The sequence below is a fragment of the Astyanax mexicanus genome, chromosome 19 (genome assembly GCF_023375975.1).
Source record: "Astyanax mexicanus isolate ESR-SI-001 chromosome 19, AstMex3_surface, whole genome shotgun sequence".
Classification (NCBI taxonomy): Eukaryota; Metazoa; Chordata; class Actinopteri; order Characiformes; family Acestrorhamphidae; genus Astyanax; species Astyanax mexicanus.
This window is the reverse complement of record NC_064426.1, coordinates 22,787,980-22,814,263: the sequence shown is the minus strand read 5'-3', so window position 1 is coordinate 22,814,263 and position 26,284 is coordinate 22,787,980. Positions and strand designations below refer to the sequence as shown.

Here is a 26,284-nt window from a genome sequence, read left to right as displayed (position 1 = left end):
CACCTGCAGCTAGCTAAAATAGGGCCCTGTAGAGCTCAGGAGGTGGTGAACCTTTTGGGGGCAGGTAGTAAATAAGAAGAAACGCTCTATAAACTCTTTATTTGGCAAAAATATGTTTACAACCCCTCCCTATTCACCCCCTAACCTGTCTGTCAATCTCCCTGATGCCCCTTGCTCCTCCCCCACCCCAAACCCTAAACCCCGGTGGGTGAAGTGCAGTCAGTGCTGCAGCTGCTGCTACACCAGGCTAAATCCCATCCAGCCGTCCGTTTATTCCCTCCAGCTCCAGCTCTCCTCATCAACACTCACAACTTCTGAGCGGCTGTGCGCGCTCCCGTCGCCCAGCGCAGCCGTGGATGCGCGCCCCCGCGCCGGAGACGGACCGAGCGCGAGACACAGGAGGAGGACACGGGAGTTCTTACTGGAGCTGCACTATAGGGGGCTCGGAAGTTAGCCGGGAGGGGGGCTCGGGCTCGGACAATGTCCGGCAGCCCGCTTTGAATAAACAACATTAACATCAACAGCAAGCAAGTGGAGGACAGCTGCTAATCTGATGCACCGGACAGAGCGCGTGCACTGCATAGGATGAAGATGGGGATCATCAGCTGCAGCCTCATCCTCCTCTTCCTCGCCCTCCATCACAGCTCGGCACGTAAGTGAAGTCTCGAGAAAAATCTTACACGAGTGTGTGTTCGTAAGTAGCGATGATGATGCGCGTGCATTTAATGCGATTTTATGCAATGCAGTTTAATGCAATGCAGTTTCATGCAATGCAAACATCGCACAAACAGCGCGTGCGTGCGTACGTTGCAAAAAAATATATCTTCTGTGCATCAACCCCGCGTGAGAATGAATGCACGCGCGAAAAACGCGGTTAAAATCGCTCCAGTGTTGATATCAGAGCTCGTGCAGGGCAAGGAAAAAAGTAGCGGCGGCGGCGTGCTCCCGCGCGCACGCGCTTTCTGCATTGCAGTGCTTGGAAGTTTCTGCATGGCAAGGTGCGCCTCTCGCGTCCCCCAAAGCACGCGGGAAGGGCACGGATTACCTCACGAGAGAGTGAGTGAGCGAGCGGGGCATGGCTCGGGGTCGCCCAGGCACGATATGCAGTTTTAGTGTCTAGACATTGGCTTTAAAATAGTATATCAAAACCATATCAGAAATATCTTGATCTCATCAAATTGATGAGTGCAAAAAAAACCTCCTTGTCCTCGTGCGTGGGACCAGCCCACTGCAGAGAGGGGTGTGGAAGAAGGCAGAGATAAGCGAACGAGGGAGGGAGGGAGAGGAGAGCATCACCTGGGCACGTGGAGGGTGCCTACCCATTGGCAGGACGTGCATTGCTTGCTGCAGTGATGTGCTGTAAGAAGTTGCTTGCTGGAATAAAGTGGTGGATGCTGTGACATGACGTAAGCTAGAAGAGCCAGGTTGCCATTACATTAAAACCCCATTAGTAGACCTATAGTGTGTCCACCATACGCAGCAAAAAAGAGACAAAGTGCCATCTAGAGTGGCAAAAAAATTGACAAGGTACCCTTTAGAGAAGCAAAAATCAGACAAGGTGCCCTCTACAGAAACAAAAGAGACAAAGTGCCCTCTAGAGTGGCAAAAAGTGAGAAGATGCCTTCTGTAGTGCCGTTTGTAGTAGCAAAAAAGTAACAAGGTGACATCTAGAGGGGCAAATAAGAGGCAATGTGCCATCCAGAGTAGCAAAAAAGAGACAAAATGCTGTTTACAGTAGCAAAAAGAGACATAGTGCCCTCCACAGTATCAAAACAGGAGGCAATGTGTCCTCTAGAGTAAAAAAAAAGAGACAAAGTGCCGTTTATAGTTGCAAATAGTGACAAGGTGCCATCTAGAGTGGCAAAAACAGACACTGTGCCATTTAAAGTAACAGAAATTAGACAAAGTGACCCCTACACTGGCAAAAAATACGCAAAGTACCCTTTTTGCTTCCCTTCTTATGGGAACAGATGATATGCCCTCTAGATCAAGAAATTTGATAATGTGTCTTAATCAGTGCCTATTTATGGGTGCTCTTTTGGCTTTCCAGTAGAAATGGGTGTCGTTATGATTTTTTTATCTTTTGCTCCTGCCTATAATGCAGCCAGAGGCTGCCACTGGACCTCTTTACACTGGGAACTGAACTATATTGAATTTATTTTACTTAATTTAGAGTGTGCTGGTGAGTGTCTTGAAAGAGCAGGAGGTGCCTCAGATAGCTGTTGTTGAAGTGGGTTTTCCATCGGTTGATGTTGAAGTTGCGATTGCCATTATGTCATTAATTCAGTTTTATTAGGTTTGGTTTGTCAAAAGATAATGTGGTGTGGCACTGATGTGTATGTCTTGTAGAAATGGGTATTTTTGGCCTTATCTTAGGCTTTCTAATTGGTGTTTGTCTGTGTCTGTGTATATACACAATATCATATACAGTATGTGTGTATAAATATAAGAGAGGGAGGTTAAATGCCTTACAGACCTGCCATTAGCACAGCAAGCTTAAAATTCTTGGAGTAGATCCGCATTTTAGCACAGCTGCTATTGAAATGAGACAATCTCATGGTCACATATTTCAAAATCATAGTAAATTATCCGCAAACAAAAGCCAGCTGTGATTTGTAGGTTTTTCTTGCTCCTTTATTGAATCTGTCCCTTACCTGATAAAGTCCTTGTGTGCAAGTTCCTTATACTGGTTTGGGGTGTTACATTTGATTCAATGGCTTCAATTCCACAAAAAGTCACCAGATTCAACCAGATTCCTCCAAGTTCTGGAGACCAATAGGGGAGGTTTTAGGGTTACCAATGTGACAAATGAACTTAACTACGTTTTTTAAAGTTAAAGTGGATGAAGGATGAAGTGAATAAAATTGGTTATCCAGGTCCAATATGATATTAAAGAGGAGACCAACCATTGTTTGAAATATGAATAGCATTTCTTGTAACACTAAGGCCCAATCTCATTACCCCTTAACCACTTCCCAAAACCACTTACCCCTACCCCCAGGGTTCCAAGAGGAAGGTTGAAATTCTCCCCTTAAGAATTGGGACAACCCTTCAAGCACCTGATACGTCATCAGGAGTGCTAAAGTTCAGTAACCTAACTGCTGGTTAACTAGTTCGTATATTGTATACATTGTATTGTAGACATTGTATAGCTTCAAAAAGGGGGTCACTTGTGCTGCCACCTTACCAGTGATTCTCACACCCCTAGGTTTAAGGTGTGTCTCTAAATCGGAACACCTCAACTGGGATTGGGCTTCAGTGTGGTGTCTCTTTACAGGTAAAGTCCTGTCCTTTAACAACAAAAAAGCAATCAGCTTACTGGTTGTGCCTAGAGTGAAGGAGGGTCAGTCGGGAAAGCCCCACTCAATATGGAGATCTTAGCAAGCTTAGTAGCCATAAATCCTGGTGTTGAAGTTGATGTGTTGGAAGCAGGAAAATGTCCAAGTGTAAAAACCTAGGACACTTTGCCAAAGGGGTCAAACTATGATGGCTAAATGACAGTCTAATAATATGCATTAAATAGACGTATGGAGGACCCAACTCACAACTTACAGGATTTAAAGGATATTTTAACAATATACACATGAACTCAAAACATGTCTTTAAAGACATTAGTTTGATTCGATTCGGATTGTTAAAGAGAGTTGAATCACCCTGTCCATATCCAAATAACTCTCTCCGGCTTCAAGACACCTTCTACTGTCTGCAAAATATTTTACTAGTGGAGAACACTTAAAACAACTGCAGGCATGGCCAAACCAGACTGTTTTATGTGGCATCATCAAATATGGATATTTTCATTGAATTACATAAATTCTACAGTCCCTAAGATTCACCCCCAAATTTCACTTAATAAAGTTATGCTTCATTACTCCACATGGTGGCGATATAATCAAATTAATAGGGTAAAGCTGCAGTGAAGACTTTTGGTTGTCGAATTTTGTGAAACTGACACCAGAAAACATAATTCCTGGTATTTGCTTATTAAGAAGTATTTTGTCCTCTTCAGTAACACAGATGCTGTAAAGTATCGTAGATGATTTTCTTGCGATATATTGAGTAACGCAGAATCACTGTTTTGTGATAATATCATATAGTGAGATGCCTCGTGAATCCCAATTTTCTCCCAAAAATGGTCAGTGAGTCTTAATCCATTTTATTTTAAATTAGAAATTTAATAGTTAGATTGTAAGGAGCAGTAAAGCCAGCGTTACATAGGAGTTTCAGTTTAGTTCTTCAACACTGTAGCTGGAGCAGCAATAGCATTAGCCGCTAACCGCTATTTCAGAAGTTGAGTATTATCAGCCTGTAGCCTGCGGCTAACCCTGGCTGGCACTGCTGGAGCAGCATAAGCATTAGCTGCTAACCGCGCTAGCTCTTTCCCTATTTAGAGGTGAGTAAATCAGACTGTAGCCTGTGTGTGTACTGTGTTAATACAAGCTATGTGGGACGAACTGCTAGCTAATATCACCCTGGCTTACCGGAACACACAGGGTTCCTCAGTGGAGTGCTGTCAGGCGGTATTAGCCACTAATGCTAATGCTTAATGCCTTAGTGCTGGAGAAATTTGGGAATCTAAGCTTACTCTAAATAAATAAAAGCACATTACTCACCCAAATACACAGTTTTCAGGAGAGAAATCTGTGTAGATTAACACCCAGTGCTTATTTTTTTATTACAGTTTTGTTTACTTAGCTTAGCTTTACCTAACTTAGTAAGCTACCCCCTCCACCACCCAGCAGCGAGACCTGCTGAATTAGCTGCTTAATTTCCTTATAGTGGTTCTTAAAATGGACCTTATAATCAATCCAGTGTGCCTTATGTATGAAAATAGACCAGAAAATAGACATTTATTGATAGTTGAAACAATATGGTAGTTATATTATACAAATGAGGATTAAATGGCAATAAGTTTACAATATGGTTAAAATTTCTGGATTTATTATATTGTATTTTTTCTTTTTACACGAAATCATATCCATATTTATAATAGTGGTTCCTTCTCAAATAGCTGATGTCCTGCTGCTGCTGTTGTTGATTTTCTTCATTGCGGTTTTCAGTAATGGTAGATCTGTAATGGATCCCATATTCCTGGAGGAATAAATGCCCTGCCAGTGTTTGAACAGGGAGATGAGACAGCGCTAACTCAGCTCTCAGGCTGCACTCTCACTGGCATAAATCTCTTACAGAGAGAGCCGGTGGAATCCGGCCAGATCCAAAATGGATGCAGTGGTGTGCTAACGGAAGAAAGGACTCCCGGAGTGTTAGTCGGATAACAGCAGTGCAGCTCTTACATGCTCTGTCACACAGCAGACAGCCGAGGTGCTTCAGTGGGATTTTGGGGGTGTGTGGGTGGGAGGCAAGATAGGTAAACACTAACACAGCATGATATATTGAATGCCATAATATACTGTTATTGTTTTATTGATGTTTGTAATACTTAACAGCAGGGCTGTAAGGCTAGAATTATTTGTGGATGATATATCGTTTTAGAAATTATTGCAATAAACAATATTATTATCATTTTAAGACCATTAAATGCCAGATATGACATAATGATAATAGAATATAGCATAACAAAGCTATTATACTATTTTAAAAACAACTAAATTTTAGTTAATTGTTGTTTGGTAAATATATATCGCATTTTATGGACTATAAGGTGCATCTTATTATAAGGCTCACTATTAATGAACTTATATTTTCTGGTCTATTTTCACACATAAGGTACAATGGATTATAAGGTGCATTTTAAGCAGCACTAGTAACAAGGAACAAGGGTCTCGCCATGTTTCCCTTTTAGTTCAGCAGGCCTTGCAACTGGAGGGGGGGGGGGGGCATTTTCTTGCAAAGTCAAACGAGCGCTGAATATTAATCTTCACAAATTTCTCTCACGAAAACTGTTCATTAAGGCCTTCTGTTTGTTTACAGTAAGCTTAGATTTACACTATTTTAGCGTGGTTAGCAGGAGAGCTAGTCACGGTTAGCGGTTTCTGTAACCCAGGGCACTATAAACTAGCGGTTTGTCCCACGTAGCTTGGTTTAACACAGGAAACCCTCAGACTACAATACGGTATATTCACCTCTAAACGGCGAAAGATTTAGCACTGCAGTTAGCGGCTAGTGCTAATACTGCTCCGGCCTTAGTGCTGGAGAACTAAACTAAAACTCCTTTATAACTCTGTACTTTAGCGGCTTTACTGCTCCATAATACCCGCCTGGTAAAATTCATACATAAGGAGCATCAGATTAGGCACTATTCAATTCCTGGTTCTGATTAATCAACACAGCAAGTGGAAAAGGAAATCCTAAACTGTTTGTCCATTCTTGCGTCCTTAGTAACCACTTGGTCTTGCAGTGGAATAGGGGCCAGTGAGCCTTGGGCACCCATGACCCTGTCAACAGTTCACTAGCAGTTATACCTTGGAGCCTGTCTGTTGGGTATTGAGTGCCACATACACCCACACTCCACAAGTGACCATATGACATAAAATATTGTTAAAAATGTCAGTTTAATACAGTTTTTGGGTTTACTATATTGCTTTATGAAAATCTAAAGAGCCTAAAAAGAACACATTCCAGTGGTTGTAGTATGACTGTGAACATCCTGACTAGTCTTCTGGTTAGGGGTGTGCCATATCGTATCGTACGAAATAATATTGCCAACATTTTTGAGTATCGTAAACGATATTTTACCTTGAAATATCGTACCATATCACCCACCCCATCACAACACTTTTTTGCTGTTTTTAGCAAAAGAAAAATTCACACTCTTCTCATTTCCCTTTATATATCTACTAGAGATGGATATCTGTCCAGTATCATTCATTTTACTTGAATCCTGGAAACATGGAGATATGTAGAGTTCATTATTAGTTTTATGACATTCTGGATCAATTGATTTCTGTCACAAATCGGCTTAAATTTTTTGTATTTTTTTATATCTCATCTCAATTAAATTTTTTTATTTTGTTGCAGTAGTGTATTCTTTAAATATTTTATTTATTTAGTGTTTTGTCATATCACCATGAGTTTTGTATCTGTGAAAATACCCTGAAATATCGTAATATTATTTTAGGGCCATATCTCCCATCCATACTTCTGGTTCTTGTGGGTATTTTAATGAATCATGTCATTCATGCAATCGTACAATCGTATTAGGAATTCTATGAGTATCTACTGGTTAATTAAATAATATATTGATTTTAAGTCAATTTATGAAATTGCCCTCAATCAATAACAAATCATAAATTTTTCCCCAGCCAGACACTAGCCATATTAGTTATTTAACTACTCGATTATTCATGATCACGTGCTCGGACAGTCTGCATGTGGAGCTGCTACACATGCTAACCACTGTCCATTTGTACAGATACGATATTTGCTGATAAAAGACACATTTAGAAGCTGTAAGAAAGATTAAATTTACAACCGATTACAGCATTATATACTATGAGTTGGTGTCAGATTGGTTAATTTTTGATGTGTTTAAACCCTGTCCACTTGAAAGCAGAGTTGTACTTGTTCTTCATATCTCACTGTTCTGATTGCATGAAAAGTTAACTTTACACCTTGCATACAACATAGAATATTTTGATAATATACGGAATTGTATCATTTTTCACCTATTCACATCCTGCACTGCAAAAAACTAAATCTTAGCAATTGAAATTATCTCATTTTAAGGAAACATATCTTATTTTTGTTCTCTTTTTTCAGTCTAAGAATTGTCACCTTATTTTAAGTAGTTTGAGCTTAAAATAAGTACAAATTGTCACCAATTCTGATTCTTGTGTGCACATTTTAAAAATAAGCAATTTTTTGCTTGATTTAATCTTAATTCACTCACTTTTGTTAATACATAACCCTAAGTAGGGATGCACTGATATGGGCTTTCTGTAAAGTCCATGTCAATACATTGTATTATAATGTATTAGAGAAATAGAGATTTAATAGATTTTTTTTCAAGCTGATATTTGATGAAGTTTATTTGGAATTTAGAAGAGCAAAATGTTTAGTTGATACTGGACTACTCATGTTACTACTAAGTCATGATTCATTTTAATGTTAAACCAAGTGTATTCTGTTTGTGTACCAGTTTAAAGAGTGAATATAATGGAACAGATAAGTGGCTTTTCGATTTACATCTTGGTTTGGACCTCGTGGTTTATAAAAAGAAACAACTCATCACTATCTGCCCACTTCCTGGAAGTGGTTGGTGCTCCATGGACTCCACAGTACTTTTGGGATTTGAGAATGAGATGGTGTGGGGATCATCCAGTAAAGATCCTGACCTCACTAACACTTTTGTTTGTTTCTGAATGCAACCAAATTCTCACAGCAATGCTCCAAAATCTAGAAAACAAGATGTTCCTGGACAGTAGAGACAGTAGAGAGCAGGTGTCTCAATACTTTTCCATGCTGTGGGTGTACTAAACAAATATGGGATAACAGGATTATTCCATATTCCTATATCAGTGCATCCATTCATGTAATGCAGCAGTATTAAATATGCTCAAGACTGTGACAGTATGAAAGCCTCCCAAGGAGAATTAGGGAAGAGTGTGTTTATATACCGGTATGTGTGTGTGTGTGTGTGTGTGTGTGTGTGTGTGTGTACAAACACAGGTGTGCAAAGTTCTATTCTTAGACAGTCTGGAGGTTGAAGGTGCTGGATATGCTGGAGGTGATAGGGCTGACATTTCTTTGCAGTTCTTTCTTTTTTCCTACTGAGGATCTCTTTTCCCAACCAGCCACCAACCAGCCGCCAGCCAGGCTCTCAGAGACCTTCTGAATTATTCATGATCACGTGCTCAAACCGGACAGTCTGTACGAAGAGCTCCTGCTAATGCTGCCCACTGTCCACTGGCACTGATGTGATATCAGCTGGTAGACCCGGTAGACCCTCCTTTACCTCTAAAGACATTCAGAAAGACAAGCAGAAATGCATCACTTTTTTTTTTTTTTTTTTATTTCTAATTTTTCCCATTTTTCTCCCCAGTTTACACGGCCAATTACCCAAACCACTCATTAGGACTCCCCCTATCACTAGTAATGCCACAACACGCCAGGAGGGTGAAGACTAGCACATGCTTCCTCCGATACATGTGAAGCCAGCCACCGCTTCTTTTCGGCTCCGGTACATCAGCTCACAGACGCCCTGTGCTGCAGACATTACCCTAGGAGTGATGTGGGGAGAGAGCCCAGAGGGAGCAGGGCCAATTTTGCTCCCTCTAACGCCGGCAGCTTGATGGCAAAGCTGCATGAGCTGGGGTTCGAACCTGCGACCTCCTGCTCATAGTGGCAGCGCCTTAGACCGCTGGACTCGGCGCCCATAGAAATGCTTCACTTTAAGAGAAAGCTCAGAGAAAGCTCATGAGATATGCATCACATGTCTGCACTCAAACTGCTGCGTCAGCCTTATGTGTGTGTGTGTGTGTGTGTGTTTGCACATGCTCTGTCAGTGCTGTGTGTGTGCTGCAGGATTCTCCTTCAGGCTTATTATCCTGCGCCTTTGGGTTTGACTGGTTGAACTGCAGAGGAGAGAGAGAGAGAAAGACCAAGGGGGAAGGAGGCATACAGAGGTGAATAAAGGGGGTGTAGAAAGAAAAAAAAATGAAAAAGAAACAGAGAAGAGAGAGAAGAGAGACACATATAGAATATAGAAGAACAAAAGAGTAAAATAAAAGAAGGAGATAAAAAGGAATCCATTAGAGGTGAACATATGGGGGGGGGGGGGGTAAAATAGAAAGATGGAGAGAGTAGAGTAAGAGAGATACCAAAACATTAAGAAAGAGGATGTCAGAAGTCAGACATTGGTGAGGAAATAGGGGTTAGAGAAAGTGTGCGAGAGAGAGAGAGAATGTGGGATAAAGAGATAAAAAGACAGTGGGAGTGAGGGAGGGAGAAAAGAGAGAGAAGACAGCGTGACAGTGAGTGAGAGAGATAGAGTGAGAGAGATAGAGAGAGAGATAGAAATAGAGTGAAGAACAGATATGAGGAAAGACAGGGAGGGAGGGTGAATAATTTTAGAAGCTGCGGCAGGAATGGCAACGCCCTCCTGTGATCAGAGAGAGTGAGAGAGAGAGGGAGAGGGAGAGAGAAAGGAATGGTTAGAAATGAATGAAAGCTGGTGAATTTGTGAATATGCCAAATATAGCACACATTGACATAAGACTCAAAAAGAGCTTGTGCTTTTTATAGGGAAGAAATGGACAGTAGAAAGAATCATTGACTCGATATTAGGGGTGGGACGATATAAGGATATCATAATATATTATATCGCTTAGGTCGTATCTTATTGAATCGATAGGTGGCATCAAGTATTACTATTTTATTGAGACATAGGTGCTCATCCCCTAGTTCAACTTACTTCATTACTCCATGTGGCGGCGCTATTTAAATGAATAGGAAATAGTATTTTATCCTTTTCAAAAACACAGATGCTGTAAAGTCTCGTGATTTTATTGAAATGCCACTAGAGGCGCTGCTGCTGCTCCTTGCAGTATGAGTAACTATAGCCCTATAAAATATATTAATACTGTAGCTTGAAGGATAATATTACTGCACACTGAACTGAATATATACTTTTTTTTTTAACTGGAGAACCAAGGGAATTAGTATTAACTGATAAACAGCTGCTTAAATACTTCAATACATCTAATGGCTTCAATAATAACATTGTAAATTGATATTAAACTTGTGTCTGACTTGTGCAATAGAATTTGAGAAATATCTCTTTTAAATACTTACATTTTTAGTATTTTAGGTCCATTTATAGTGTTGAAAGAACTATTTAAAATATTTAATTTTGTAAAAAAAAAACTGTGTTAAAGTTGTAGGCGTATCTCTTTTTAAGGTCCATTGTTTACATTCTTCAGCTGTTTTTCTGCTAATGAAGTCTGATTTTGTGGGACAAAGTAAACCCAATAGAGGTATATGCATTTTTAGTCATACCGCCCAGCACTACATGATAATATTGTATCGTGAGATGCCCTGTGATTCCCACCACTGCTCAACATACAGTATATATGTTTTAAATTCATAGGCAGTAATATGAAGTGTCCCCTTTTCCTAAAATGTGTCTCTGATAGCATTATCCCTTCTCCACCAAACTTCACAGTTGGCACAGTGCATTCAGGTAGATAGATAGATCGATAGAGTTCTTCTGGTATTCACCCAACCCAGACTTGTCCATTAGACTGTCAGACAAAAAAAATCTGATTCGTAAACACATTTGCACTGCCACACCCAGTGGCTGTGTGTTACATACAACTTCAAATTCTAGAACCATGCTCGCTGGAATGGTGCTGCCCTATCCAGTTTTTATATATTGATTTTGTTGCCTGACATTTTTTTACATTTTCTTCCAAATATGCATTGTTTTTATACAAATCTAGTTGGTATAACTAATTGGTAAACAATTGGAATGCATCTGAAGACTGTAGACACATTGCAGTCATGATGGGGAGGAGGAGCTATTACTGACACCCCACCCCCTCTCTTACTTCTCAGTCAGAGACCTAATCAGGGAGCTGGAAGGTTGACTCAATTGACTCCCACAGTGACATGCTGATATCATTAACATGGCTCTGGCAGGATGCCCCCTGGGTGGCTGCCCATGTCTCTCATAGCTAAATCCACCACTGTCGGTCAGCCAACTGATTCAAAATACTGATTCAAGAGAACAGGGCTTCTAAAACTTGAAGCTCACACAATTGGCCACAAGCACTTTAACAAGCCCTGAAGAAGGTTTAGGCAATATGGGCCCAGTTTTAAAAGTATATTTGAAGCAACATTTAGCGATTTATAGTGCACTGGTTAATTTCGTATCGCGCAGCTGGATTTAGGGTGTGTCGGTGTGTCTTTGTATTGTGAGATCTGTCAGGGACAGGCCTTTTTACCAGCGTCAGTTCACTGTAGAGCTGAACACAATGTCAGTGCGTGATGACGTAATCACACGGGCATGTAGCCAGATAGGCTAGGCTAGGCTATTGCTATTTGCAATTAAAAGTGAGCATTGATTTATTTTGACCAATTTTTATTTCTAAAGTATTATATAGTTTTTGTGAGAGGTGGCTTTAAAGACTTGAATTAAAATTTCAGACAGTAGTACGTTCAGATTTCCGTTGCAGGGATTCTTAGCATTTCTTCTGAGGCCTTCAAAGTATTTATATCGATATTGAAACGATATCGTATCGACTGAAATTAAGAAATATTTATGCAAAAAGGAAACTTTATGCTCTAGGCTTTTTCTATCACTCCAGATGCAAAAGAATCCATCAATGTGGGATGTAAATGCTGAGAATATGTTTAACTATGTATAATGAGCTGATATACAGTAAGGACAGCTGTTGTCTTGTCCCTTATCTGGTGTGTTACACATTTTTGGAGACACAGAGATGTCTCCAAAAGTGTGTGAGCCCATTATCCCTCCCCTGGGTTTAGTGCGCACCCTCACACATTAACAACACATCAACGAAATCAATGACATTTCGTGCTGATTGCATTGTTGACAATGTCAAATAATTGTTGCAGCCCTAGCTATCAGTCTTGTAGGCCTTCTGGGCTCTAAGCTGTCTTTGTTAAAAGCATTGGCAATATTTATTTGCATTTTGCACATTCTCTTGTGATAAGGTTTTTTAGAATGATGCAGCACACTTTGATTACCTGCTTTTGTGTTCCATGTCTGGCAACCCCAGAATTAGACCTGTGGACTTTTCAGTGGGTGGATTCACAGGCTAAAATACTGTTTAATAAAACTGCTGTCAAACATAGCATGTTTTCTTAGTATCTGATGATCATTTTACGAGTTTGTACAAAAAAATATCAGATCATCTCAACCGGTAGAGAGAACATTCAGTGTACAGCACTCTTGACCCTTTAAGGATCAGACCTGTGCAAAGATGCTTTCGGGGAAAGCCAGCAATGTAAGCAAATAAAGCCCTATAGCTGCTCCCAACTTTTTCTTAACTGGTTGATAAAAGTGCCGCACTCCGACTGATGGTTCAAACGTTTTATTACAGGTATGTTCTGCCTTACAACGCCCAAGACCACCGTGAACACGTGTGCACCTCCAACCAGAAGGTTAGGCATTGCTAGAAGTCCATTTTGTCCTATTTCACAGCCCTTTGTCCTTTTCGACTGCTTGCACTCACCGACTGACTAAAAACGAAACTTAATTTTTTACGCAAGTGCACCATGTGACCAACTGATGAACTGCTGACGTGGTCAGACAATGTTATTAGTTAAACAATTTTCTGAAATATACACATTATAATCAAGAAATGTACAAATATAAAATGTACATCAAATAATAAAATAAAATAAATAAATAAATTCACACAAAATAAATGCTTATATTACTGCATTCGCTACACTGCCACCAAAAATTACAAAGATGTACTTCACTATATTGAAAGAAATAAACTTGTAATTTTTCAATACCTTCAAACTCAAGCTATCAATGGCTGTTGTATTAGGTGACTGGCTCTTTTCATTTACGTTAATGCCGAGCTATGTTGAATGATGTTCAACTAACACAACTAATTTCTGGACTGGACGCTCAAGAAATGAAGGCTGAGTTAAGCGCTCACCCTTTGGTCCTAACCTACTTTGGCCTACTTGTATTTTCACCTTTCGTACAAGACCATCATCATCTTCCTGTGCCTCAACAACCTTAGCTAGTGGCCATTCATTTCTAGGAGTGTTTTCATCCTTAACAATGACTACATCTCCAACCTGCACGTTCCGTCTGGTTGTATGCCACTGCTGACGAAGGCTGATGTTGGTTAAGTATTCTCGGCGCCACCTGCTCCAGAACTGTTCTGAGAGATACTGCACTTTGCGCCATCGTTTCCTTGCATACAGATCCTCTTGAACGAACTTCCCAGGAGGTGGAAGGGGTGCCGAAGGCTTCATAGTAAGCAAATGATTGGGTGTCAAGGGTTCAGTGCTTTTGGGATCAGCGAGGGTGTTCGTTGTCAGCGGACGACTGTTGACTATAAACATGGCCTCGTAGAAGAACGTTCTTAATGAGGAGTCATCCAGTCGTCCTTTCGCCTGAGCAAGGACAGAGCTCATCACGCTTCTGGTCGTCCGTATCTGACGTTCCCATATGCCTCCCATATGACTGGCTTCAGGAACATTCATAAGGAAGTCACATTCCTTTCTTGCCAGATAAGTCGCAATCCTTTCCTTGTCAAGTTCCATTAAGCACTTTCCCAACTCATTTTTTGCCCCTATGAAATTCGTACCCTGGTCAGATCTGATTTGTCTGACTGTTCCTCTTATTGCAATGAAGCATCTTAATGCATTTAGAAATGCATCTGTTGTCAGATCCTCGAGCATCTCGATATGGATGGCCCTTGAGCTCAGGCATGTTAACAACAGCCCATATCTCTTGTACTCCTTTCTACCTTGTTTCGTGTAGAAAGGGCCAAAGCAGTCGATACCTGTATATGAGAAAGGAGGTGATGGCTCTATTCGATCAACAGGCAAGTCAGACATGCGCTGTTCTTCAGTTCGGCCCCGCACCCTCCTACATGTCACACAGCTTTTGATATGCTTGGCCACCACTTTACTGGCACCCATGATCCAGTATCCGTTGGCTCTGAGCTCGTTTAGTGTTTGCCCTCGGCCTTGGTGCTGTGTTCTTTTGTGGCAATGGTCAAGTATCAAGTGCGTTACGATGCCTTCTTTCGGGAGTATTACGGGATGTTTGAACTCAAGCGAAGCCAATGACCTTCTTAACCTGCCACCAACTCTGAGCACTCCGTCCTCAAGAAACGGGTCAAGCTCATACATCTTATGAGTTTTCCTGAGTTTTTGTGCTTGGCTAAGCAGTTTCAGCTCTTCTCCGAATGCTTCCCTTTGTGCTGCCTTAATCACTACGAGAGCTGCCTTCTTTCGCTCTTCTACAGTAACAGGCCCAGATATGTCCCTATGTGCCAGCCTCTGAATACGAGCAATGACGTTAAGGCAAGTGACCCAGTCTGAAAATCTTTCCAACCTTTTCAAGAGATCAGCTTCCTTCACAACATCAGTTTTCAGTACCTTGACCTCTGGGTCACCTATTAGAAGCTCTGGAGTTGCTGGGTTAGTCACAATATCCTGTTCCCATAAGAAATTGGGTCCTCTTAGCCAATCCGATGCCATTAGATCTGCCACCTTGAGTCCTCGAGATGCATGATCTGCAGGGTTTTGACTTGTTTCAATGTAAAACCATCGATTGGGGTCAGTAGACTCTCTGATTTTCTGGATCCGATTCGTGACGAACACATGAAAGCGCCGGGCATCGTTCTTGATGTACCCCAGTACCACTTGTGAATCCGTCCAAAAGTACTCAGCATCTATCCTCAGGTCCAGCTCTTTTCTAAGAATCTTGCTTACGACTGCAGAGATTGTGGCCGCGGTCAGCTCCAGACGTGGGATACTGACAATCTTCATAGGTGCTACTCTAGCTTTGGCCATAACTAAAGTGCAATGCACTTGTTCTTCAGCTACGATCCGTATGTAAGAGCACTGCCCATATCCATCATTACTAGCATCAGAAAAGTGATGCAGCTCAATCTTCTGGATCGTGCCAAGATTGTTGGGTACAAAGCACCTGGGTATTTGAATGGTTTGAAGATTGTTCAGGTCATTGAGCCATGTCTCCCACTTTGGCCTTAATTCTGGCGGGACAGGCTCATCCCAGCCTACACCTCGCTTGCACATTTCTTGCAAGACTCTTTTCCCAGTCAAGATGTAGGGGGCCAGAAATCCTAATGGATCATATATGCTGGCGACTGTAGATAAGATGCCTCGTCGAGTGTCTGGTTTTTCTTGTTGGACCACATTGAATGAGAAGACATCCCTTTCTATGTTCCACTTCACTCCTAGCACTCTCTGGGCTGGTAGCTCTGTGTAGTTTAAGTCTACATCTTTCACTTCTACAGCAAGCTCACTCTCTGGAATGGTCTCCAAAACATCTCTGTTATTGCAAACAAACTTGTGCAGTCGCAGTTGTCCCTTCTGACAGACTTCTCTTGCTTCATGGACAAGTTGCTTGGCCTTTTCAACAGTAGCTAGACTAACCAATCCATCATCCACATAACAATTTCTCTGGATGAAGCTTGCTGCCATGGGGTACTCAATCTCATATTTGGTGGCAAGGTATTTCATGCCGTAATTTGCGCATCCTGGCGATGATGCAGCTCCAAATATGTGCACCCTCATGCGGTATTCCTTAGGTTCACTCGTTGTGTTCCCATTCTCCCACCACAGGAACCTCATGAAATCCCTATCTTCTGGAGTAACATGAAAGCGGTGGAACATTTTCTCGACATCGCAGTTGATTGCAATTGGATACTGTCGGAACCGACACAGCACTCCAGTCAAGGCGTTGGTTAAATCAGGTCCCGTGAGAAGGTGATCATTCAACGAAGTGCCTTTGTATTTGGCAGAACAGTCGAAGACAACTCTTATCTTCTCTGGCTTTCGCGGGTGGTAAACCCCATGGTGTGGGATGTACCAGGCGTTCCCATCTTTTGGTGTTGCATGTACTTCCTCTGCATCACCATCCTTGAAAACATTGACCATGAACTGAACATAGTCTTCCTTATATTTGGGATTTTTTTCCATCTTCCCTCTCAGATGTTTCAGCCTAACTGTGGCTAGATGTTTGTTGTTAGGCAGCTGGGGGCGCTCTCTAAAAGGCAAAGGCATCTCCAGATGACCATCGTCATTGTGATGAATTCCCTCATTCAGAATTTGTAGGAACTGAATGTCTTCTTGAGAGATCGTTCCCTCTGAAGGGTTTGTATCCTGAAAATCTTTCTCTAGAGCCTTAATCGCACATGCAGGTGTAATAGGTGGAATTTCCTTTACAGAGATGCGATAACAGAATCCAGCATTTGTTCCTTCACCAATAGTAGGCGTTTTGGCACCAACTACACTCCACCCGAGATCTGTTTTCACTGCGTATGGCTCATGCTCGGCTCCAGATACGACTTCTTTCGGTTTTAGAGCTCTGACACAGTCGTAGCCTATTAGCAGTCCAGCAGGACAGTCTAGCAAATCTGGCATCTCGTCAGCTATGCTAAGCAAGTGTGTCCATTCTTTGGCTGTTTCACGAGTTGGAATACTGGTCTTCTCCAACGGGATGGCTTCTCGAGTGTAAGCTGGTGGTAGTTCAATGCATTCTTCGGAACTGTATCCTCTGACCTTTAACCCACTGGCTCTGATACAATTCACTATTGACCTGTCAGTCATTGTTGACAACTTGAGTTTAACAGGTTCAGTGTGCACTTCCAGTTTTTCGCACACATCTTCAGTAACAAATGTATTGCTACTTTGTGTATCTAACAGAGCATACACCAAGATCTCTGGGCTATTTCTGACAGCACTAGAGAGCCACACCGGGACTGTCATTGAAGTGCGGTCAGCATTGGTTATGTTCATATTACATAAGGCAGTAGAAGTACTGTCTCTCTGTTGGCTTACTTCAGGTTTTTCCTCTTGAGCCGGTTCATCATGAAGCGGAGTTGGATGGCTCTTTCTACAAACATTGCAAGTAGCCCTTTTCCGACAATCCTTTGCAACATGGCCAACTCTCAAGCAAGCGAAGCACATATTGTTGGTTTTGACAAATGCTTTCTTCTCTTCAAGAGTCAGAGCAGCAAATTGTTTGCATTTGTAAATGAAGTGGTTTTGTTGACAGCATATGCATTTTATTTGCTTCATTGTTTGAGCAGCATCTGGTTTAAATGTTGAGCCTACTGATTCACCTGTACTCTTAGAAGGGTGAGCTTTCCCTTGAGCAACCTTTGTTGTTGTCATGAGGGTTCTGGCTTTGATGCGTTTAGCTTCTGTGCCTGTTTTCTCCTCAGTCCTTTTCAAAGCATGAAGCGAGGACACCGGGTTGCAGGCGATGCGTGCCTCCTTGGCTAAGAAGTTTGAGAACTCTTCAAAACTTGGGTATGGTTTGCCATCATCCAATTCCTTGGTGACAAATCGATTCCATCGAGCTGATACCCAGTCAGGAAGTTTCTGAAGTAGCTTCTGATTTTCTTCACAATCATCCAAAACTTTAAGACCTGATATGTGAGGCATTGCATTTTTGCATGACACAAGAAAATCACTGAACTCTCTTAATCTTAGTGGCTCTTTTGGTCCTATCTTGGGCCAGCTACCAAGTTTACTCCGAAAGGCTCTTTGCACTATGAATGGATGGCCATAGCGCTTGTTCAGTGCATCCCAGGCTTGCGTATATGCTTCTTCATCACTTCTGTAAAATGTTCCTTCCAGCACAGACAGCGCATCTCCTTTTATGTATTTTCTGAGATAAAACAGTCTATGTGCTGGGCTTGTACAAGTAGTCTCTATCAAGGCCTTAAAACTGGTCTGCCATTCAATGAATGTAAGAGGATCACCAGTAAACACTGATGGCTCAGGTGCCGGAAGTCTTGTCATCATCAAAGATTCTTTGAAGGCTTGCACTAGTGAAGCTTCATTCAATTTTTGTTCAGACTGTTTTCCAGAATGAGGAGGGACTAATGAGCCATGGAGACTCTGAGCACATGGAGCTGTGTTATGCCGAGTTTGGGACTGACTTAGAGGCAGAGTTATTTCTTTCTTTTCTCTTATTTCAGCGTTCATTTTCGTTTCCTCCTCCGCATACACATCATATTCAGCTTGCATAGCTTCCAGATCTCTTTGGTGTTCCAGCATCTTCAATTTTTCTTGCTGAGCAAACACTTCTTTTCTTTGTGCAGCTACTTCGCTCTCTCTGTTTATTTCGGCGCGTTTTGATGCCAAGCGTGCTGCTACTTCTGCTTTCTTTATGGATACCTGACTTCCTGTTACGCTATCTACTTCTGCCCTTGATACAGTGGACCCATATATTGATCTTGCATCAGCTCTCTGAAGTAATTTGCAGAGTGACTCCTTTACTGCAGCAGCATCAAACTCTTTGCCTACTTCTAAGCAGCGCATTTTCAACAGATCAACTACATCTTTGGTTACTGAGGTGCAGCTATCCATTCGCCGTCTTATGTCTTGACTTGGTGTGGTCAATGCACGTAAGCTTTCATACTCTTGCCTTAAGTGTGACTCATATTCTTCCAAAGTAGTCATCATACTTTCAAGACTCTCCTTGTCACATTCTTCTTTGAGTTTGCTCCTTATGTACTGAACTTCACCTTTGAAGGTTACATAAGTTAGCATAAACTTTCTTTCCTTTTTTGCACTCTCTTCTTTTGCATAGATAAGCCACTTTTCAGTTGGTCTTCGCTCTCTTTCTGATCGTCTTGGCTGTTCAGGGCTTTCTGCGCTATGAGCTTGCAGACTGTTATCAATTTCAGCTATGCGATCTATCATTTGATCTCTCAATGTTGCATCTGTTTCAGTTTCTAACTTGGTTTGTAATTCTATTTTTTCTTCTTCAAGAGCCTGAATTACTCCCTCAAGTACAAGAGTACTCTCTTTGCGCTGAGCCATTTTCCTAATTATTTTGAAACAATACTATAAAGTAGTAATCAAAATCTTAAACCTTTAGCAGATCGTATGCCACAGGTAACCCTCAGTATTAATTCAATTAACAAGCATGCACATGGTAAACCAAACAAAAAATCCAAAGTAGGAATGTCAAATTACTCATCAACACAGGCCAGAAATATTCATACAAAATTTGCACACAATGGCCTATCACACTTTTAAATATTTACAAGATATAATACTAGTTTCTTATCAACTAAAGAAAACCTAAAAGCCAAGTCTTGATATTGCCACTCACGACCACGGCGCGCTGTTGCCCTCTTTTGGTGATTAGTGGGAGCGGCACAGTCTCAATCCTTATTCTGGAAGCAAGCCGACGCCATGTTTTGCAAGTCTCTGCAGTCCCAACGCTCCGCGTGGAATTTTGAGGTTGAAAGACAAGCTGTAATCTTCAAGCTGCGACGGTCCTTTCTGCCTTTCCCCCATCCTTCTCAGCATGGCTTGCGTAAACGCGCATCTTGCGTTCACCGCGCGGTGTCCTTCAAAGTTCTCCGGCGTCGGTCTAAGTTGCACTCGGTGGACGTGTTCACTATAGCTGCTCCCAACTTTTTCTTAACTGGTTGATAAAAGTGCCGCACTCCGACTGATGGTTCAAACGTTTTATTACAGGTATGTTCTGCCTTACAACGCCCAAGACCACCGTGAACACGTGTGCACCTCCAACCAGAAGGTTAGGCATTGCTAGAAGTCCATTTTGTCCTATTTCACAGCCCTTTGTCCTTTTCGACTGCTTGCACTCACCGACTGACTAAAAACGAAACTTAATTTTTTACGCAAGTGCACCATGTGACCAACTGATGAACTGCTGACGTGGTCAGACAATGTTATTAGTTAAACAATTTTCTGAAATATACACATTATAATCAAGAAATGTACAAATATAAAATGTACATCAAATAATAAAATAAAATAAATAAATAAATTCACACAAAATAAATGCTTATATTACTGCATTCGCTACAAGCCCTGAAATCAATAAAGCCTATTGAGTTTCGCTTGACTGTAGAATCACACCAAAGAATATCCACCAAAAATAGCTGAACCATTTCTATGAGTATCTGTTTATCTACGATGGGTGAATTCCACATTCTGCAGTCAAGAAAAAAGATATTTTACACTGAATTGCTTTAGAAGTGAAATAGAATCAGCTGGCTTTTGTCAGATTTACCACAACAATCAACAAGCCTGTTTAAAGTTAAAGCTTGGAAAGAATTGTATTGACTGAATTGTATTCTGCAGTAGACTGTCACATTCAGGGCCATATTTTAGCAATCTTTAGTACACCGATCAATTGTGGATCACACAGCTGGATTTAGGGTGTGTCATTATGGCTTTGGTATCCTAAGGGTGCAAAAAATTATGCCTTGCACAGCTCAAAGAAAGATTGTTCATGGGTGTGTTTTGGGCGTAACGGGAAATTGATATCTTAACAGCGCGGCACTTTCACGATTCTCAGCAGAGGATAGTGACCTGCATGTTCACACTGTGAAGGTACGCCAGCAACTAGTTTAGGGGAACAACAAAGTTATTTTATTCTTTAGTCTGTTTATTGCTGAGTTAAAAGTCAGGTTGGGCTCTGCAGTTTCTGTTTGTGTGCTTAATGAGTGGGATGTACACGTTTGCGCCCCTAAAACTGTTGACGGGGTGAAAGGTAGCAAAAAGCATCGCAACATGATTTGCGTAGGGTGAATGATAAGGCCCTTATTGTATCTCCTTCCTGTTATGATTAGCCCCACCTATGGGGTCATTTAAAATATTTTTACAAGCACTTCTTATTTCTAAATTGCTTGAAGTGCAAATGTTTTGTCCCATAAAAGTAATTAAACGTAACATAAAAATCTGCCTAAAAAACTAAAGTGCACAACATTTAGGACATGCACATAAAGTGCAAACATATGCAGTTCTACAAAAACACCTATACTGCTTCAAAATAAATTGCAAAACAAATACAAAAAAGACTGATTTCAGAACAAAATATCTTCATCACAATAGTGCTGGGTGGTATGACCAAAAATGTACATCACAGTATTTTGCAAAATTCTGACAGTTGTACACTATATCACAGCATTTTTTTTAAATCATTATTTATTTACATATTTTTTGCACAACTGGGCTTTTATATAGGTTCGTGACTTACTGCACTGTTTGGAGTACATCTAATATAAAACATTAAGGCTTTAAATTAAGGCTTTGATTACTATCGGGTTTACTTTGTCCCACAAAATCACACAATATATGAAGAAATCAGATTTTATTAGCAGAAAAACAGCCGAAGAATGTAAACAATAGACCTTAAAAAAGAGATTTGCCAAAAACTTTTACACGGCTTCCTTTACAAGACCAAATATTTTAAATAGTTCCTTAAACACTATAAATGGACCTAAAATACTTCAAATGTAAGTATTCAGAGAGATATTTTTCAAAAGCTCTATTGCACAAGCAACACACAAGTTTATTATCAATTTAAAATATGTTATTACTGAAGCCATTAGAGGCATTACAGTATTAAAACAGCTGTTTATCAGTTTATCACAATTCCCTTGGTTCTCCAGTTAACAAATTCAGTTCAGTGTGCATTTATATTATCCTTCAAGCTACAGTATTACTATATTTAAAAGGGCTATAGTTACTCATATTGTAAGGAACAGCAGCAGTAGAAGCTCAGGGAGTTCTGTTCTCATGTTTCTCCAGGCAGGACAGCGTAAGGCTTTACTGAGCTGCCCTTAGTGTTCCTCTTTGTGCTGGTGCTGTTCTACACAGCGCTCCGCAGCGCCTCTAGAGGTGTGGCGGTGTGTAAAAAATGCATACGGGTTCTAAATTCCCCTACGTTATAGTGTATGAACCCGTATACCACCCAGCACTACATCACAATATGGATTTTTTTTAAAGATTCAAAAATGAAGACAGTATTATTGTGTAAAATAATATTTTACCCAGTGCTGCAGTTTTTCAGTTTTGAGTGCTATGAATCTAAGTTTTCCTTTGCGAAATCTTAATGTGTGCTTTTTTTTGTTTGTAAAAATCTGACTCGTCGTGAAAATCTGACTAGTCTAATGTGTTCAGACAGCGTGTAATTGGGAGGATGTGGGAGTCGGAGATCTTATTTATGGTCCATGCTGGCTTGCCAGGTGGGCAGAGATTTCAGTGGTCATAAAACAGGTGGTGGTGTTGACCTTCTGACCAGCATAAACCTGTCTGGCTGCCCATCTGATAATACAGGTGCTGTAATTGTGTTTTTCCAGCTTAGCTTCTGCCTTCAGCCCTACTCTAGCTTCAGCTAGTGTGATGAGACACCTTTGTATACACAATATAGCAGTGATGGGGTTTAGAAAAAAGAAGAGAATACTGAGGGTTGTAGTTGTATGTGTGGTGCTTGCATTTCTTCACAGTTGGGTGGTCATTAATAAAGGTTATGTGCTTTCTGACACTGTATGACTTACAGTTATGTACTGTATTTGTATGAAATGTTCTACCACAGTTTTAATAATGACAAAATCATCTGCCGTATTTTACGGTGCACCATATTAAAAGGCGCACTATCAATTAATGTCTATTTTCTGGTCTATTTTTATACATAAACGCACCAGGTTAAAAGGTGCCCAAGTTAACAAAACTGTAATTCTTAAAAACATTTTCTTTCAAAGTCAATAGAGTGCTGGATGTTAATCTAAAACAGTTTATTTGGGTGAGAAAAGTGCTTCAGTTTATTAATAGTAAGCTTAGATTTTCAATATTTTTAACTGCGCGGTCAGGAGGAGCCCTAGCTGCGGATAGCAGCAGCGCTTAGCGCTAGTACATGCTGCCTGACAGCGCTACACTGAGGGACCCTGAGTGTTTTGGCAAGCCAGAGCAAAATCAGCTATTGGTTCGTCCCATTTAGCTTGTTTTAACATGGCAAACGTGCAGACTACAGTCTGAAATACTTACCTCTGAACAGTGGAAGAGCTAGCGCTGTGGTTAGCGGCTAATGCTAATACTGCTCCAGCCTCGGTGCTGTAGAAACTTCACTGAAACTCCTGCATAACGCTTCACTTCAGTGGAATGACTTTACTGCTCCTTAATAACCTGACTGGTACAATTCATACATAAGGAAATGTAAAGATTTTAACCTTATAGTGCTTTAGATTGAACACATTTCTGAAACAAATGTGCAAATGCAAACACACAGCTTGTCCAGCCCCTGTAAAGAAGCACTTACAATGAAATATGACTCTCGGGAGAAGATAAATAAACATGAATCTATTGGCACTATCCTTAATGTCAAGTGTGAGTTATAGAGGGGTATAAAGCCACCAGCATTGAGCTGTGGAGCAGTGGAGGGAACTGGATCTTCTGGAATGAAGATGATCCATCCAATACTTGAGTTTGGGACAAGGTAGAGTGGTCTTGTGGCAAATCCTCACATCAAAATTTAGTAGAAAGCCTTTTCAGAACAGAAGAGACAGTTACTCCAAACAGATGTCCCAATACTTTTAAACCAGGGGAAGCAAATAAGCTACAAGTTAATGACCAGCCAATAAAAGCAGAGCTTGTCACTCTTTCCTTCAAGCACTCTGTAAAAGTAAATCAGTGTGTTTTATTCTGAGGCAAAATAATAGAGTGGTTAAAAGGAGCATTTTACCCCAAACAAAGCCACAAAACCTTTTAAAATATTAATGTAAGATATTTATATTACAAAAAGGCTCATTTCAGCTTTCTGGTTTGGCAGGTTTGTTCTTCTTGTTAGTTGACTTATCTGAAGCAGATTGTGCAGGGGACAGAGCCGGGTGCATGGGAGATTTCAGTAAGAGCAGGAAAGCAGCCCTCACTGCTCAGACAGTAATTTACTGCTGGTGCGCTCTGTGGGATGCTGCCTCTGAAAGGTAGTTACTGTGATCGGATTTTCCTTTTCCCTTTACTTCAGTATTTTAGTTCATGGGCACCATTTTTTGCCATCTAGTCAAGGTGTCAACCACACAACTTGATTAAGGGCTCGTCAGTGTGTCTTTGGTATCGTGAGGATGAAAAAACTATGCATTGCGTGGCTCGAAACTCGCAAAACGCATGTACTAACTCACTTAATTAATCATAAATGTGTTTTTGGTGTAACATAAAATGAAACCATCAGCATTTTACTTGCCATACGCTTTGAGAGCCAGGTGTGCTCTGACTTTGGCGGATTGGTATTTTAAAGGTGCAGTGCTTCTGCAGACACATTCACAATGTGTGCAGCTCATTTACGGAAAGTAGTATTCTGTTTATTGTTGAGATGTATGCTGCTGAGCGCAAGGTGCACCTGCATTGCCAAGATAGGAATGGACATCTGACTGATGACAGTTGTCAGGGTTTTAATCAGTCAGTGGCGCACCTGTGTTTTCCATTGCTAAAATAGCAATACAGCAGAAATTTACTTGACCACTCCTCACTTCCAGACCACCACGCCCATGGGCGTAGATATATTCATAAACTCTGTCGCTATTTAAATGACGCAGGCACAAGGCGTGAAAATAGATTATTGATGGTTGGAAGTTAGCAATGAGCATTGTGTTGTACCTTGTGCAAGGTGTAAGATAGAGCCCTACATGATAGAAATGTTGACAGGTGATTTATTGTACTCGCTTAGATTTATCAGTGTATACCTTTAGGGACAGTTACAGGTGTGCCAATCAGGTTATTTTGCCCCGAATCCAATTAAAATATTTTAATGCTGAGTATCAGTTGATTTAATTCGATCTTTGTATTTTTAGAAGTAATATATAAGACTTATATAATAAAAATAACTGTTGTGTAGTGTTTTTATATGTTGTAATGCAGTTTGACTGAATTAACTAAAAAAAATTCAACTTTCAGTTGCTTCAAAACACTGAAAGCAAGTCAATGTAGGTGTGTGTACTATTCCACACTCTGGACTGATATCTGTTGTTGTTGTTTGTTTGTCTTTTATTGATATGAAAACACCTAGAGTTATATAGCGAGGTGTAAATATTATTAACATTAGTCTTCACTCTGTAATAAACTTGCTGTTTAGTGTCTGTTTAAAAACAAAAAAGGTGTGTGTGGTTCTGCGTGGTTCTACCACTGTAGAAACCAAAAAAGTGTTTACGTAAAAGTCTTATATAGTTGCAAATTTTAAAGTATGTTTTCTTGTTAGACTGTAAAATAGTTGCACACTGCAGACTCTTTTTGCTGTGTTTTTCTCAAACACAGGTATTTGTAGCATATGTGAAAGTAACGTGTCTCGTGGAGGAAGCAGAGTAAAGACTTTTGACACCACTGACTGGATAGCCCTCTTAAGAGTATTTTACAGCGAGTATGAGAACATATTTTGTCTGTAAAGGTTAATGTGGTATCCAGCCCTTCCCAGTGATTGGTTAAACATGCTGAAAGACAGCCATCCTCACAAACACTGATCAGTCCTTAATTATTAATATTTAATACACTTACAGTGTAGATAATGGACACACTTTCACAGATCAGAGCATCAACATCATAAAATATTAACTTCTCTCAACCATCTGTGATTCAGTGGGACACAAAGACACACACACACACACAATATGCTGACCTATCTTTGTCCTGCTGAAGGTCAAATTCAAGCTTCTCTCTCTAAGGCCTGTGTCTCCAAGGCCTTCACTGAATTACTACAGTATGAAAGGAGAGAGAGCGAGAGAGAGAGAGGAGGAAAGAGAGAGGACAGAGAGAAAAGACAGTAAGTGAGGAAATCAGAATGATTAAAACAGAAAAAGCTAGAAGAAAAATACAATGGAAA

The 26,284-nt window shown here is 40.8% G+C and overlaps 1 protein-coding gene across 1 annotated transcript in view; it reads left to right on the top strand.

The window, feature by feature from the left end:
• The first annotated feature begins 214 nt into the window (after window positions 1-214).
• The window catches only part of cntnap1 (contactin associated protein 1), a 74,755-nt gene continuing 48,685 nt past the window's right edge, over window positions 215-26,284 (top strand). The window contains exon 1 of the mRNA XM_007237602.4: window positions 215-652. Within this exon, the coding sequence (XP_007237664.2) occupies window positions 586-652 (67 nt within the window). The 5' untranslated portion in view covers window positions 215-585. The remainder of the gene's footprint in view (window positions 653-26,284) is intronic.